The 13,631-nt window shown below is 30.8% G+C and overlaps 1 protein-coding gene across 2 annotated transcripts; it reads right to left on the reverse strand.

The window, feature by feature from the left end:
• Positions 1-242: 242 nt before the first annotated feature.
• On the reverse strand, positions 243-4,986 carry LOC105161718 (nuclear transcription factor Y subunit A-2-like). Of its 2 annotated transcripts, none has more exons than XM_011079509.3 (6): positions 4,859-4,986; positions 4,222-4,546; positions 1,938-2,053; positions 1,499-1,567; positions 1,258-1,398; positions 243-1,177 (listed from the first exon to the last, which is right to left on the reverse strand). In XM_011079509.3, the coding sequence occupies exons 2-6, from the start codon at positions 4,505-4,507 to the stop codon at positions 803-805; spliced, it is 987 nt and encodes a 328-aa protein (XP_011077811.2). In that variant the 5' UTR covers positions 4,508-4,546; positions 4,859-4,986; the 3' UTR covers positions 243-802. The 2 variants fall into 2 exon arrangements, with proteins under 2 accessions (XP_011077811.2, XP_011077810.2); XM_011079508.3 differs by having other exon boundaries at positions 1,938-2,065.
• Positions 4,987-13,631: the final 8,645 nt, after the last annotated feature.

A 13,631-nucleotide genomic window follows, 5' to 3' on the forward strand; every position in this document is an offset into this window, starting at 1 on the left:
AGTAAAATTATTGGGCTTAGTTTACCGTTTCCACCTATAAGGCCCATTACAAATACGTAAGGGCATATTATTGGGCCTCAATAGCGCACTGCCCATAAGATGCCTAACTCATCTCGGGCCTTCCTGAGAAGACCCCAGTGTATGTATTTCCGCCTTCGTTTTGTTCATAATTTAAGAAAATGAAATATTGTAACGAAAAGTTTTTAAGATGAAAAATGAGAGCGCATTGTTTCACTTATAACTACGAAACAAAGTAGAGAATATTATTCAATAATTACTAGAGACATTCTTATACAAGAACCTCAAGATTATCCAATCTCCATTACTGAATCCCTAAAACGCACACGTTTTCTACACGACTTCAGGACATGTTACTCACATTGAATACACGACTCTAAGACATGTCACTCCATATATAACACGAGCTGAAGAATGCTCACAGCTGAAGACATCACCACCTTTCCATATTTCAACAAGCGCAACATCACAAACTGGAATCAGGAATCCAACTTCTTCAGACATTATTATGCAGAACAAAAACACACCACATCATGATACTCACTAGAGAATTCTTCACAGTTGGCGTCGACTGCATTAGGCCATACACAAAGTACCTAATCGCAAACATGCCAATGGATACATATGTATACGTATATCTATACGTCTACATACGTATCGTTTTTCGACCTTCAACGAGTTGTAGGTCGTTGGAGATCATTAGCCAAGAATGAATTGCCCCGAAGAGATCGCCTGATGGGGTGGTGCCAACAACACAGGATACCAACCCCACCAGTTGCCGTCATCAGACTTTCAGGTAATTGCCAGCATCCAGAGTGATCCCAAGCCCGGTATTCGCCAAATCCCGGACGGGCTGAAACGACGCGTTCAGATGATTAATCTGAAACCGGCGGATCATGGTTGCAGTGGAGAACAGCTGACTGGTCACCTCAGAGCCGGCTGGACTAATGCATCCACTGATCACATTCGCCAGCCCCTTTGAATTAATCCCAGCTCCATCAGATTGCAGCACTTCAAATATCTGTGACTCAGTTCGTTGTGGCTGCTGCTTCTCTTCCTTATCAGTTCGTTTCATGATCGTCTTCGTGTTGAGGAACCGGCCGCCACTGCCTCTAGGACGCCTCATTGCATGGAGATGGCGCGACAGGTGCAGATACGGCTGAGGAGCATAAGAAGAAATATAATCAAAATTGCATGTAAATCAATCAGATGCATCATGTTCAGCCGTATTCGCTCTACCTTGCGACGTTTGAGCAGTTTGTTCTGTAATTCTGCCTTTGCACGCGCCTTTCTGCGCCTCATGATAGCATTGTACTGCTTGGCATTAACGAAAATCGGGGCACCATCGCTAGCCATGTTCAACGGTAGCATCATCCGGCCCTGGAAAGACATTATTGAGAGAGGAAACTCCCTGTTTTTGATTCACTAGTTATAATGAATCACACATTTTAAGCAGAAGAAGAGGAAGATAAGCACAAACCGCAATTTGAGTTCCGTAAGTTGAATAGAGGCCATAGCAATGCTCTGCATAAGGATATTGTCCACAAATCTGTGCAATTTCAAGAAACAGATTGCATCTAGTATAGGTGAAGGATCATGTTCATCATTGGAATACACGAAAAACATGCAATTTTAGTCCTGTAATTTAGTAGTAATATTTTTATCCTGCACGACTTTTTTCAATTTAGCCATGCATGTAACTTTAAATATTTGGAGAGTTTAGTCCTTTTCCATCGTAATCCCAATTTTATTGCATCATGTGTATATCACATGCAATTTTCGCCAAAAAAATGATTAAAATTATCAAAATTTTAAAATTATAAGGTTAAATTGTGCAAATCAATTAAAAAATATCACACCCCCTAAATTGTAGGACTAAAATTGCATTTTTCTTACGGAATATGTGAAGAGTGTTTTACCATTGGTTGGCCGAATCCAAGCTTGAAAGGGACTTGATAGTCCATGGTGGGATAGGGTTGGAATGAGGAGAGAGTCTGCAGATTTTTGGCCCCGTTTTCAGCAATTCTGGAATCACCTAAATCATAATCTGTTTAATATGTGTGTTAACCGGCGTCCTAAATCTTAGTTTTGAGCATAAACATACATGCAAAAAATTCATGTCGTACGTAGTTTGGCAAGATGTGATTCATCGTAAATTCAAAGTGAAATATTTTTAATGTAATCAGCTTTGATTAATCAAACCAATCATATCTGACACTACTACTAGTCACTTTTCTAAATTATGGTACGAAGTACAGGCTCTCTCACTGTCCGTAAAGAATAAATTAATAGCTAGCTATAAATTCGACATAATAGGATTAACATACACATTCGATCACAAATAGGATAAAAAGTATGCATGAAAGTAAAATAATATTGGTTAATAATCAAGAATTCTTTTTTCATTACTGCATGGTTTTAAGAACTTTTCACTCAAAAGGATTAAATTTTGAAATTATACTCAAAGTAGTGTTTATAACATGCTTTTTTTTTTTTGGTGGGATTCATTTCCCAAGAAATAACAAATTCTTGGAACACATCACCACGAATAAGGTAATTATATGTTGGATCGGACCAACACCGTAGTTTAATTGGTGTACAGTTTAAGAAAGTGACCAATCACATAATAAGCATATCATACTCGCTTTGTGATTGGTTTGATTCGACCAAATCTGATCTGGATAAAAAATTTTAAGGTGTAAATATGCATCCTAAACCTTATATCAAGTATATCTTATCATTTAATTTATTAACTCTCAGTGTAATAAAATTTTTCTTTGAAAATGAAATGTTCTGAATTAAAGTATCAAATATATATTTAAGTATCACAAAATTTCCATTGAGATTTTTCTACCATTCACTTTTTATCATCCATATGATGTCTTATATATAGAACGTATCATACGAAATTATCGATTCCAAGCAATATGAAGTACAAAATATTGTGCGTAGAATTAGAGTGAAAACCTTTCAGTTTATACCACATAAAATGTACAAAAAGAGCAAATATATAGTTCAATCAAAAATATATTTATGTGTGTTTTTTGCATCTTATTTTGCAATCGAAAAATTAAAACTTAATGCATAAGACAGGGACTTGACCTACTATTCGCATCACGTTCTCTTTTGCTATTTAAATTTAATATGTTGCAGGTATTTTTGTTATTCAACATGTACGTACGGCTCACGGAGAATAATTTATTACACTTTTACGTGATTAGTTCAGTTTCATCGAATTTAATTTCAACAAAACTTTTCCTACATAGTAATAAAAAATTCAAGTGATTGTCAAGCTGTGAATTTGGTGATTCAAATTTCAGCAACTACAAGAAATTCCAAGCCAACCACAAAACGTAGCCAAAAGAAATGGAATGGGATGCAAAGAGTACTTTTATATATATAATGATTTGTAATGTATGAAATTTTTGTGCCAATCGATCAGATTGGACACCACCCAATCACATAAGCATTTAACAGTTGAATCATTTTAGTCTGCATCTAATTTGATCAAATTTGAAGTAATCATATGGTAAGTGAAACAATTAATGTAAAAAAAGAAAGAATTTCAAAAAAATGACAAATATATGATAAGTATACGTAAACTTGATATGAAATTAATTTGATCTGATCAAACCTACTTTACATAAATATTTTCCAAGTAAAAAGTGACACAAAATGACTATATCTCATTTCAAAATAAAAGAACTTAATATATATCTAGGGTTGGTCGATGCATAAATCCACCTTTAATTGCATAATTCTTAACAAGATAAACAATTTATCTTAAAGGAAGGGGGGGAGGGGGAACCCTTGTGGCCAAACTCTAGCTCTCTCCATAACAAAACTTAGTGGGAAAAAAAGGAAAATTCAAATTCAAATTCAAATTTCATGTGACCAAACATGACAAGTTTCTAATATATTTGTTATGTGATTAATGTATAGTTTAAGAAAAGTGACGATTAATTATTTGACAAGTGTATTATATTTATTGTGTGATGGTTGAATTTTACAAAACCTAATTTGAATAAAAAAATTTCTGAAAACACTATTTGTTTATTTATTCATATACCTAATTGTTAGTGACCATTATTCTCCAAAATAAAATAGAAAAAAGACATAAAAGGCTTTTTTTTCCAACCAAAAAAAGGAATATAAATAAATAAATAAATTAAGAGTTGTGTATATAGTTTGAGAAAGTATTACCAGAGAAAAGAGTGAAGTGAGTAGAATCTCCCTTTCCCAGGGCTTGCAGATCTTCAGAAACCTTTCCCACATTGAACTGATTCCCACCAGCAGAAAGTTCCAGCACAGCTGCTGCAAGCTTTGACTGGATAAAAGCATCGCCGTAACTATAAGCTACCGCCGCCGCCGCTGCTGGCTGAGATCCCAGCCCAAGATTCCAACACGCGACTTCCGACGGTGGCGCGTTACTGTCATTCAGGGCAATCCCTTCTTGTTCTTTGAAGAATACACTATGCATGGTCGACATTTTTCAGGTTCAAGAAAAAGAACGTTTTTTCTTCTGGACCTGCGTGCCATAATTCTCGCTTTAACGATTTTGATCTACCTAGCTACAAGCCCTAACAGTGTCTGAATATAAAAATACACACACACACACACACACATATATATATATATATATACTCACAAATGGGGTGAATCAACACAAGAAAGGAAAAGAAGAAGATAAAGAGAAGAGTGAATATATATATATATATACATATATGTATATATTATGAAAAAACATGTATTTTGAAAGTGTGTGGAAAATTAAGAAATGGTACCAAGCTTAGAAGGAAATTAAAGAGACCACAGCCGTAACAAGAAGGAGAACAAATACCAAAAGTGTCGGTACGATTTCAAACAGCAGCCGCCGAGAGCGAGCGAGAGAGAGAGAGAGAGAGAGGAGAGAGAGAGAGAGAGGGAGAGGGGGGAGAGAGGGAGAGCCCAAGAAGGCGTATGTATAATAGAGATCCCAAATTTTTAGTGCCCAATAAAATATTTGTTTTATGTTAGTGTTTTTCCTTTTCACTCGTGTGCATAATTAATTGATTGTTTTTTAATTGCCAATGAAAAAAAAAATTACTGAAATAGTAAAATTAGGATTAAATGCATTTTTGGTTCTCTAATTTAAGTGGATTAACATTTTCATCTTTTAACTTTTTAGGGTAATATTTTGATTGTGTCTTTTTAATTTTTATTTTTATTTATTTTCGTTGAAAATCATCATTCTCACCCAAAAAATACATGTAATCCAAATTAATACATTATAATTAACAGATTGTATATTTGAGTTCCATAAATTTGATCAAGAAGTCATGGATTTGAGTCTCATCAATATATGGGTATTGATGTACTTTAGTTGACATTATCGTTCCACCCTAATAGTAATTATTTATTAATTAAAAATATTTCATAAGTGCATGTACAATCCGTTTTGATGGTAATTTATTATTTGTATGTTTCTTGTGAATTTATTTTTTAATTTGTTTAATTAATCAATATTTTATATAAAATAATAATAATAACACTTTATGCCAATTGTTTGTTTTAGTGCAACTTTGGTGCAATTGTTGCTTTCTCGACTCATTCTCAATTAGTACCCTAATAATAAAATTAGAAAAAAGGTAATTTTCACAAAAAAAAAATAGTAAAGAAAAGTATATTTCAGTGGACACGCGTCGCAAGATGACAATTATTGATTAGTTAAAAAGGTTTTGGAGGATAGTGCAATCCACGGCCACAAAATTAAATAGATTAATAATAATTAAAATAGAAATATATATAATATAACTTACCGTGGAGTTAATTTAATATTTTCCCAAATTAGCATTTGTTGCTTTTCCAACTCATTCTCAATTACTCCTTAATAGAAAGATTAAAAAATCAGCCTTCACATGAAAATTAAAGAAATAAAAACTATAGTAAGAAAAAATAAATTATCATTAGTGTCAAAAGTCACAATAGTTTTTTTTACGTGAAAAAAGATGGTGGTCTTTTTTTTTTAATTTTTTTATAAAATTAATCTATTTTCAATTATGATCATTTGTCACCAAAATTAAAAAAAATTAATTTTTTATTATGATTAATTATTATAATTAAAATAAAAATTATAATAAAATAATTAGCAGAAAAGATAAATTATCATATTACCATGCGAATTTATATGATACAACCATATTCCTATTTTTAAATTAAGTGTATAAGTTGTAATGAGTTGTTACGAGGTTTGATATAATTATAAATGCCCTCTCGTCTGAAAAATTATCAGTACTTTCTGGTTTTAACACCCATCAAACAATTAGCCCAATTCATTTATCTCAGTTTGGTTCCATTCATTTTTATGGTGAACTAACAAAAATGTTCTTGTTGAGCTAGTGTTGACTATAAATTGTAATTTTTTATTTATTTTTTACTAAAAATCTAAAAATATTTTTATGAACTAAGTGGATAGTATTTTCTAAAAAAATTTATTTGCCTAGTTCAATTTAAATGCACAGACACACTCACATATAATAAGACAAAATTGTCAATTCCAGATCTGCAACCAAAGATTACATGTTTTATCAAATATAATAGTGTATTTCTAATTTTTTAAACTATAGGGAGATATTCGTAATTAATAAAAATTAAAACAAATCAATTATATAAAAAATATAATTAATATTATACTTTTAATTGTATTCTTTACAATACTTAATTATAAGTCATAAAATTAGACTTAGTAATTTAATTTACATAAAAACGTTGACTTTGAATTTGAAATTCCGTACGTCTATTTATAGTTAGTGGGCAGACACGACACGAACTAATCTACTGCAATTAATTAATTAATTAATTAATTAGTTAATGACAAGCTAAACTATATTACCTGTAACCATAATAATCAATTAAATGAAAATTACATATTTTAATGTATTTAATAATCAATAGTAAGAAATATATGTAACTTTTTTAATAATCTTTAGAAACTCTATGTTGATTCAATTTGCAATACAAATCAAAATAAAAAGTATAAATAGAAGAGATATGATTATTCAGACTCGTGACAATAACGAGTCCTATCATCACAGACGAGCATTCATTTCAATAAAATTCTATCATCCATTGCTAATATGCATCAGTAAATTTGGTAAATTTTGATTAAAATAGAGGGATCTATTTATTAAACAAAAATAACCATCAGAAGTACGAGATGTAATTTTTCTAACTATAAAATATCTACATACAATTCAACCAAAGCTCGGAAAAGAAATATGTAATTATTCCTTAGAAAAATTTAAAATAAGTGTTATTGAACGTTTGGCTTCAAAAAAGTTGTTTCGATTGTTTGATTACCGCTCAACTCTTGACTCAGGTTTCTCCCTGTCTTTTCCTTTAGCACAATTATATAATTCTAGGGCAACTTAGTAAATTTTAACATAAGTACTTAACATTATAGATCGTGTTAACTTATTATCCCAACTTTGCGAAATTTACAAGTTATCATATATAACTACTTTTCAGTCAGATTTTCTATCGGAAAAACAACATATGCAATGCACACGTATTGTTTAAGGGTAGTACGATATTTGATGAGATGTTTTTTTTCTAACAGAAACATGGCCATATATGATAGATAACTTACAAATTTTGTAAAATTAAGATGATAAATTAATAACAACATTTAAAAAAAATATAATTCGAATGAAAAAAAAATATAATATATATATATATTTTTTTTTAAGACTTATTTTCACAACAACAATAATCCATAGTGGTTGATTATTAGGTCGTAGGTAGGCGCGGGTGTATTGATGCTACATGGCCCAAAAAGTGCCTAAGATGTCAGTGTAAAAAGTTTTCTAATAAATAATTGTTATTGCATTTGCATACCTTTTAACCAAAAAAACAAAGATGATTATTGCCAGACAATTGTACGTAGCAGCCAAGCCATCAACTTCTCCAAAAACTTTTGAATGCCAATGTTCCATCTTAGCTGCCCTAAACATTCATTACTCAATTCATTTCTCCATATTTATCCAATATAAATACACATTCTTTTTTAGTTTTATAAGTACAAATACCGTCCTCGAATCGAACTGTGAAAATTAAAGTAATATTTTTTAATGTATTACTAAAATACGAGTGAGCATTCTAGAAGCTTATAAAAATTACGACATGATAATCATTGAAAAAAATTAAGTGATTATTATTAATAATATTTTATCCTAATGGTTGAGGTTGAGATTGAGATTTCACGATCAAATAAGTGATCATAGTTTCGAGTCCTGCATGATATGTGGGTATTTCATGTACTAATTGAACTGAAGTATTGCTCAAATGCTCAATTTTATTAAAATATTGATATAATTATCTGATTATCGTTTCTTAAAAATAAAAAATAAAAAATGGAGATAATAACAAAGAAAAGCACAGTAATTATTATTTGTATCTTTCCTTGTTATTGCTCGGTTTTGGTGGTCCAAACTCCTTTTTCACTCTACTCTTTATTTCTCTTTTAAAGCCTTTATTGAACCATTTAGGGGTACTTTAGTTGCTCACTTTATTGCAAAATTACAAAGTAATTGACCACTAATTAGGTAATGGGGCGTGACACCAATGATCCCTAATTATTACTGTGATTAAGGTTGAGATTCTCGTGATTTAGTTCGAGGTTATAGAGGTAAAATATTTTTTTAGTCCCATAAAATAAGGGTATAATTCATTTTAGTACCACAACTTTGGTAGGTGTCGCTTTTATCCAATAAAACTCATAATCACGTATTTTTAGTTCCCAAAAGTCTTGTGTGTTGTGGTTTTGGAACTAAAAATGCATTTGAAACTAAAAAGACGTAGTTTTGGGACTAAAAAGGCCCAAAATCACATTTTTTGAGAATAACATAACATGATTTTGTGTTTTATGGAACCAAAAGCGTCACCTGCCACAGGTACAGTACTAAAAAAATTCTACCCTTATTTTATGGGACTAAAAAAATATTTTGCCCAAGTAATAAGTTCAAGTCCCATTGCATGTGTGGATGATTGCCTCATTTTTATATGAATCTATTGTAATTTGTTATTTTATAATTCGTAATTAGTTATATTAATATACTGATTGAATCGATGTATTGTTCAATTAATGCTCAATTTATTCAAAAATTGATGTAATTATGTAATTACTGTTTTATTTATTTAAAAAAAAGGTAATGGGGCATGACACGTGTCAAAAGCCCAAGTGGAGTAGATGGTGGAAAGCATAACAATTAGGGTCTTCCCCATGTTTTCATTTTGTACTAAAACTGAAGGAGATGAATTTGCAATCCAGATCAGAGAAGAGATGAGCAAGCAAGACAATTTGTTGTCTTGATTAAGCTTTGGAAATGGTAGGCACCCAACACTTCATTGGACTCATCTGGACCTTTTTAAGGAAAAGAAAAAACATCAATTTCAACATTTATAATATTATAAAAAAAAAATTATCGTACCAATTTTTGAAAATTCAAATTCATCCTTTATTTTATTTTTTATCCTTTGAAAAAATTTGATCAAATTAGTAATTTCAATATTTTTTAATAATTCATATTATATATTTTTTTCTCTTAATCACCTATTACTTTATATTTTTCTTTCACATTACTTTTCCATATTTATTATAATTTATAATTATATGTATTCTTTTAACAATTTTTTTGCTTATCATCTCACACTAAAAAAATTTTTATATGCTTATGCAAACTGCTTGTGAAAAACTAATATTTAATTAATTACAACCTGCATGGTAATTAACATCACCCAACATGTCATCAATCCATTATTGTCTCTATTTTAATATGTGATTATGGAGAAGTGAACCTTGCGAGCTAGTTGCACCAATTTCCTGGATTTCCGGCCTCACTTTTCAACAATTCTCACCCTAAGGGTCAAAGAGATAGATACAAATTGTTTTTTGTTCAAGATGTTTGTCCAAACTTAATATCTTATAAGAAGTTTGAAAACTTATAAAATTTTTAAACATTATTTGACATTTTTCTTTGGAAGTTTATAAAATTTTAATTAAAATAATATATTTTGAATTTTATAGGATTTTTAAGAAAAAGTTAACTTTCACCAACTTTTTTCGAAACATCTTATAAGCTCTTCAATTTTGACATTCGGTAAAAAAATATCACTCATAATTTTGTCAGTATTTTCACTTATACCCTTCACATAATTGGCATTTTGTCCCTGAAATAAAATTATCTATTTATATGATTTTAGATTCTTACAATTTGACGACTTTTTCATCCATTATTATTATATGAAGAGCTTATTATAACAAACACTCGAATAAATAAGCTTTGAAATTTTAAATAAGACTTTTTAGATAAATTTAGCCAACACCCCGTAAATTTTGCAAGATACCGCTTGTGTACAATGGTTAGTTTTCACTCCCAAAATATGGAATTTGGTCCCGTTAGATATTAATGTGTTTATACCAATGGTGTCTTATACAATTTCAAAACTAAAATTAAAGTTTCATGAACAAATTTGAAATTATTTACCCGAACCTCACTAGACGTGTCGGTATTAATTTATCCCACTTTCTGTAAATTTATTTTAATTATCACTCTATTCTTTGCCATAATGATGTATTATTTCATTTATTGAGATATCGATATAGTCATAGAACTATTCATAATATGCAAAACACATTCCCATGCATTTATAGCTTTGCACCAACTTTACAATCAATTCAGATCCGCTAACCTAAAAATGATCACACATCGTTAACAAATAGTGATGTGATTGGATTGAGTTGATGCATGTACAATGATCGACAGCGATGGCCACGGCGAGTAGGAGAAGTGTACATTGGCTTTTATCTTTATATTCCTCAATTGTGATAAAATCTTGATATTAAAATAGCAATACATATGGTGGCTGTTAATTTGTAATGCACTATTAAGATCTCAGCCAACACTACGTACCACAATATCAGAGTGGGGGGACCAGCAATTGAGCAAGTGGTGCTCCCTTTTCTACTCATATAAATATTGATAATATAACACAAATTCAAATACGGGATAATTATATGATTCTTCACTAAAGTGTGATTCTTCTCTATATTGCAATGTAATTACATGAACATTATTAATGATCTAAAAAGTTACATTTGCTATTATTGGTATTCATTTTGTCCAATTAGCAAATCCACTCTTGGTGTTCATTTCTGTCCAATAAATAGATCCATTATTAATAAATTCCGTCCAACAATTAGTGTGTGATGTGCTATTCCAAACAATGCAATCTATTGAATATATTATACTATTTACCTTATAAATTAATTTAATTACAAGTACATATCTCCTCACAAGTATTAGTGTGTGAAATATACGAGAGTAGTCCAATAAAAAAAAAAAGGATAATTAAACTTCCCTTCTTTAAAATTTAATATAATTACACGTAAACCTCTTGTAGTTTGAAAACTACATTTAACACCTCTGATGTTTGCTTCCATATAACAAATAGTCTCTCCATTAGTCAAAATTCACCAAATTTGTTGATATTAACAAAAAAATTAAAAACAAATTATATTGCCGGCTAACTTATTACTGATTTGTTGCAGGTCAAACAAATCTTTTTATGATCAAATTACATTCATATATCTTCACGCATTAATACATGTGAGGAATATATTTTCACCATTATAAGAGTAGTTTAGTCGAAAAAAAATTGTTTGGCCTGCAATATATTAATCAAGGTTAAATATCAGTTTTCATTCAATTTTTTTTATTATATTAACAAATTCAATAAATTTTGATTAATGGAGAGACTTATTTGCTAGAAAAAAAACAAACCTCCAAATGCTATTTCCCAAACCACAGAAAGTTTACGTGTAATTACACCAAACCTCACGGGAAGAATAGGTAACTATCCCAATAAAATGCATGACCTGCAATAAATTTGTAATAAATCAATTAAAATAAATATGAATATCATTCGACTTTTTCTGCTGATGTTCGTAAAATTTCATAAATTGACTAATCAACATATTTATTTATTAGATGGAATTACACGTCAACGATACTTTAAATTCATCTTCAACCTACTAGGTAGTCAAATATCATTAGAGCTTCGAGTGTAATTGGTCGGAGTAGAGGTAAGTTTTATTTTTCCTGTTAGCATCACAGATATCCTTATCCCACAAATGGAGATGAAACTAATTTTAATTAGAATGTAAACAAAATAGTTAAAGATCATCCAACAAATGTAACTTTGGGATTTCAAACCCTTACTCCTTAACAAAAATCCCATCTTCAATGTCCAATTGCTTGCCACGGAACTAAAACCTTTTGTTAAATTATAATGAATTTGAGTATCCTAATACTTTTACGTCTTGTCATTTTCTCACATATAAATCAATTTGCCAAAAGTTAATTACGAGAAGTCCATAATGGATTTTGTAGTATGTAATAAACCATGTTCAGATCAACTTTTGCAACTCCATCTCAAAATAATTTTCTAAAGTTAAAATTAATCACATAAGATATAAATTTACACTTATCATATGATTGACATACAATTCAAGAAGATTAACAAACACATAACAAGTATAACAAAATTTTATAAATAATATGGCTAAATCAAAACTCGGAACTTGTCCTTTCTTAGCTTTAAGGGCCAAGGTTCCTCCTCATGGAGGAAAAGAAGTAGATAAGCATTCATGCTAAAGGAGTTGAACTTTTCCCATTTTAGCTAATAATTATCTCCTTAGGTATTTTCATAGCTCAAGACAATTATATTCTATTATGGTGGCTTCAATATTTATCTTGATCTTGAAGCCTCAAAGAAGTTCGTTCTCCCAAATCCAATAATTTCTTGTTTATTTGCTTACAACATGCCCACCACAATCAATATAAGAAACTCCATGTAGAGGAAAAGAAAAGTACACCTGGAAATCAGTGTTTGTCTCTGGCAAACTGGCTGTGACAGAAAGGAAGCATCAATTTAAGGCGAACATGTCCAGCAGTTTCACCTGAGCACAACAAAATTAAAGCTACAGATTCAATATCAACCACACTGCTCTTCATACTTGCCCACATCACATGTTAGACATCAACATCATTAATAAGAAAATTCATTTTGTCATCACCTGCTCACTTTAGTTCATGTTCATTGGAGTAAACCCATAATCATAATTTCAGCAAAACCCAGAAACAAGACACAAAATAGTTGCTTCACAATAAGCCAGGAGATAGGAAACGTCAGATGACAAACAGATCATGTGCATTCCCGGAAGTTAACCTCTCCATCTTCTCCCTCGTGATATTTGAATATTCTTCAGTAGGAGAAGAAACAAATTCAGTTGCGATTTCTAATGTTTCTGTCACAGAGAAGAGGTGCGACAAACAAGCATGTGAAGTACACTTATTAACAATATGCATACATGACTGTCTGTACAATGTGCAACTAGCAAATGCTTCGCATGGAAACTGAGAACACCAGAGAAGGAGATTCAACAAAACAATCACAGAATACACACACATTTACTCAACCAAATCTCATCAGCCTGTATATACAATATGCTAGTTAACATGCTTCAACTAAGACTAATTCAGCATTTCTCAAGAATTCTGCACAAGTGCCAAGAA

Source organism: Sesamum indicum, linkage group LG5 (genome assembly GCF_026168435.1).
Source record: "Sesamum indicum cultivar Baizhima isolate 11 linkage group LG5, ASM2616843v1, whole genome shotgun sequence".
In the NCBI taxonomy this organism is placed as follows: Eukaryota; Viridiplantae; Streptophyta; class Magnoliopsida; order Lamiales; family Pedaliaceae; genus Sesamum; species Sesamum indicum.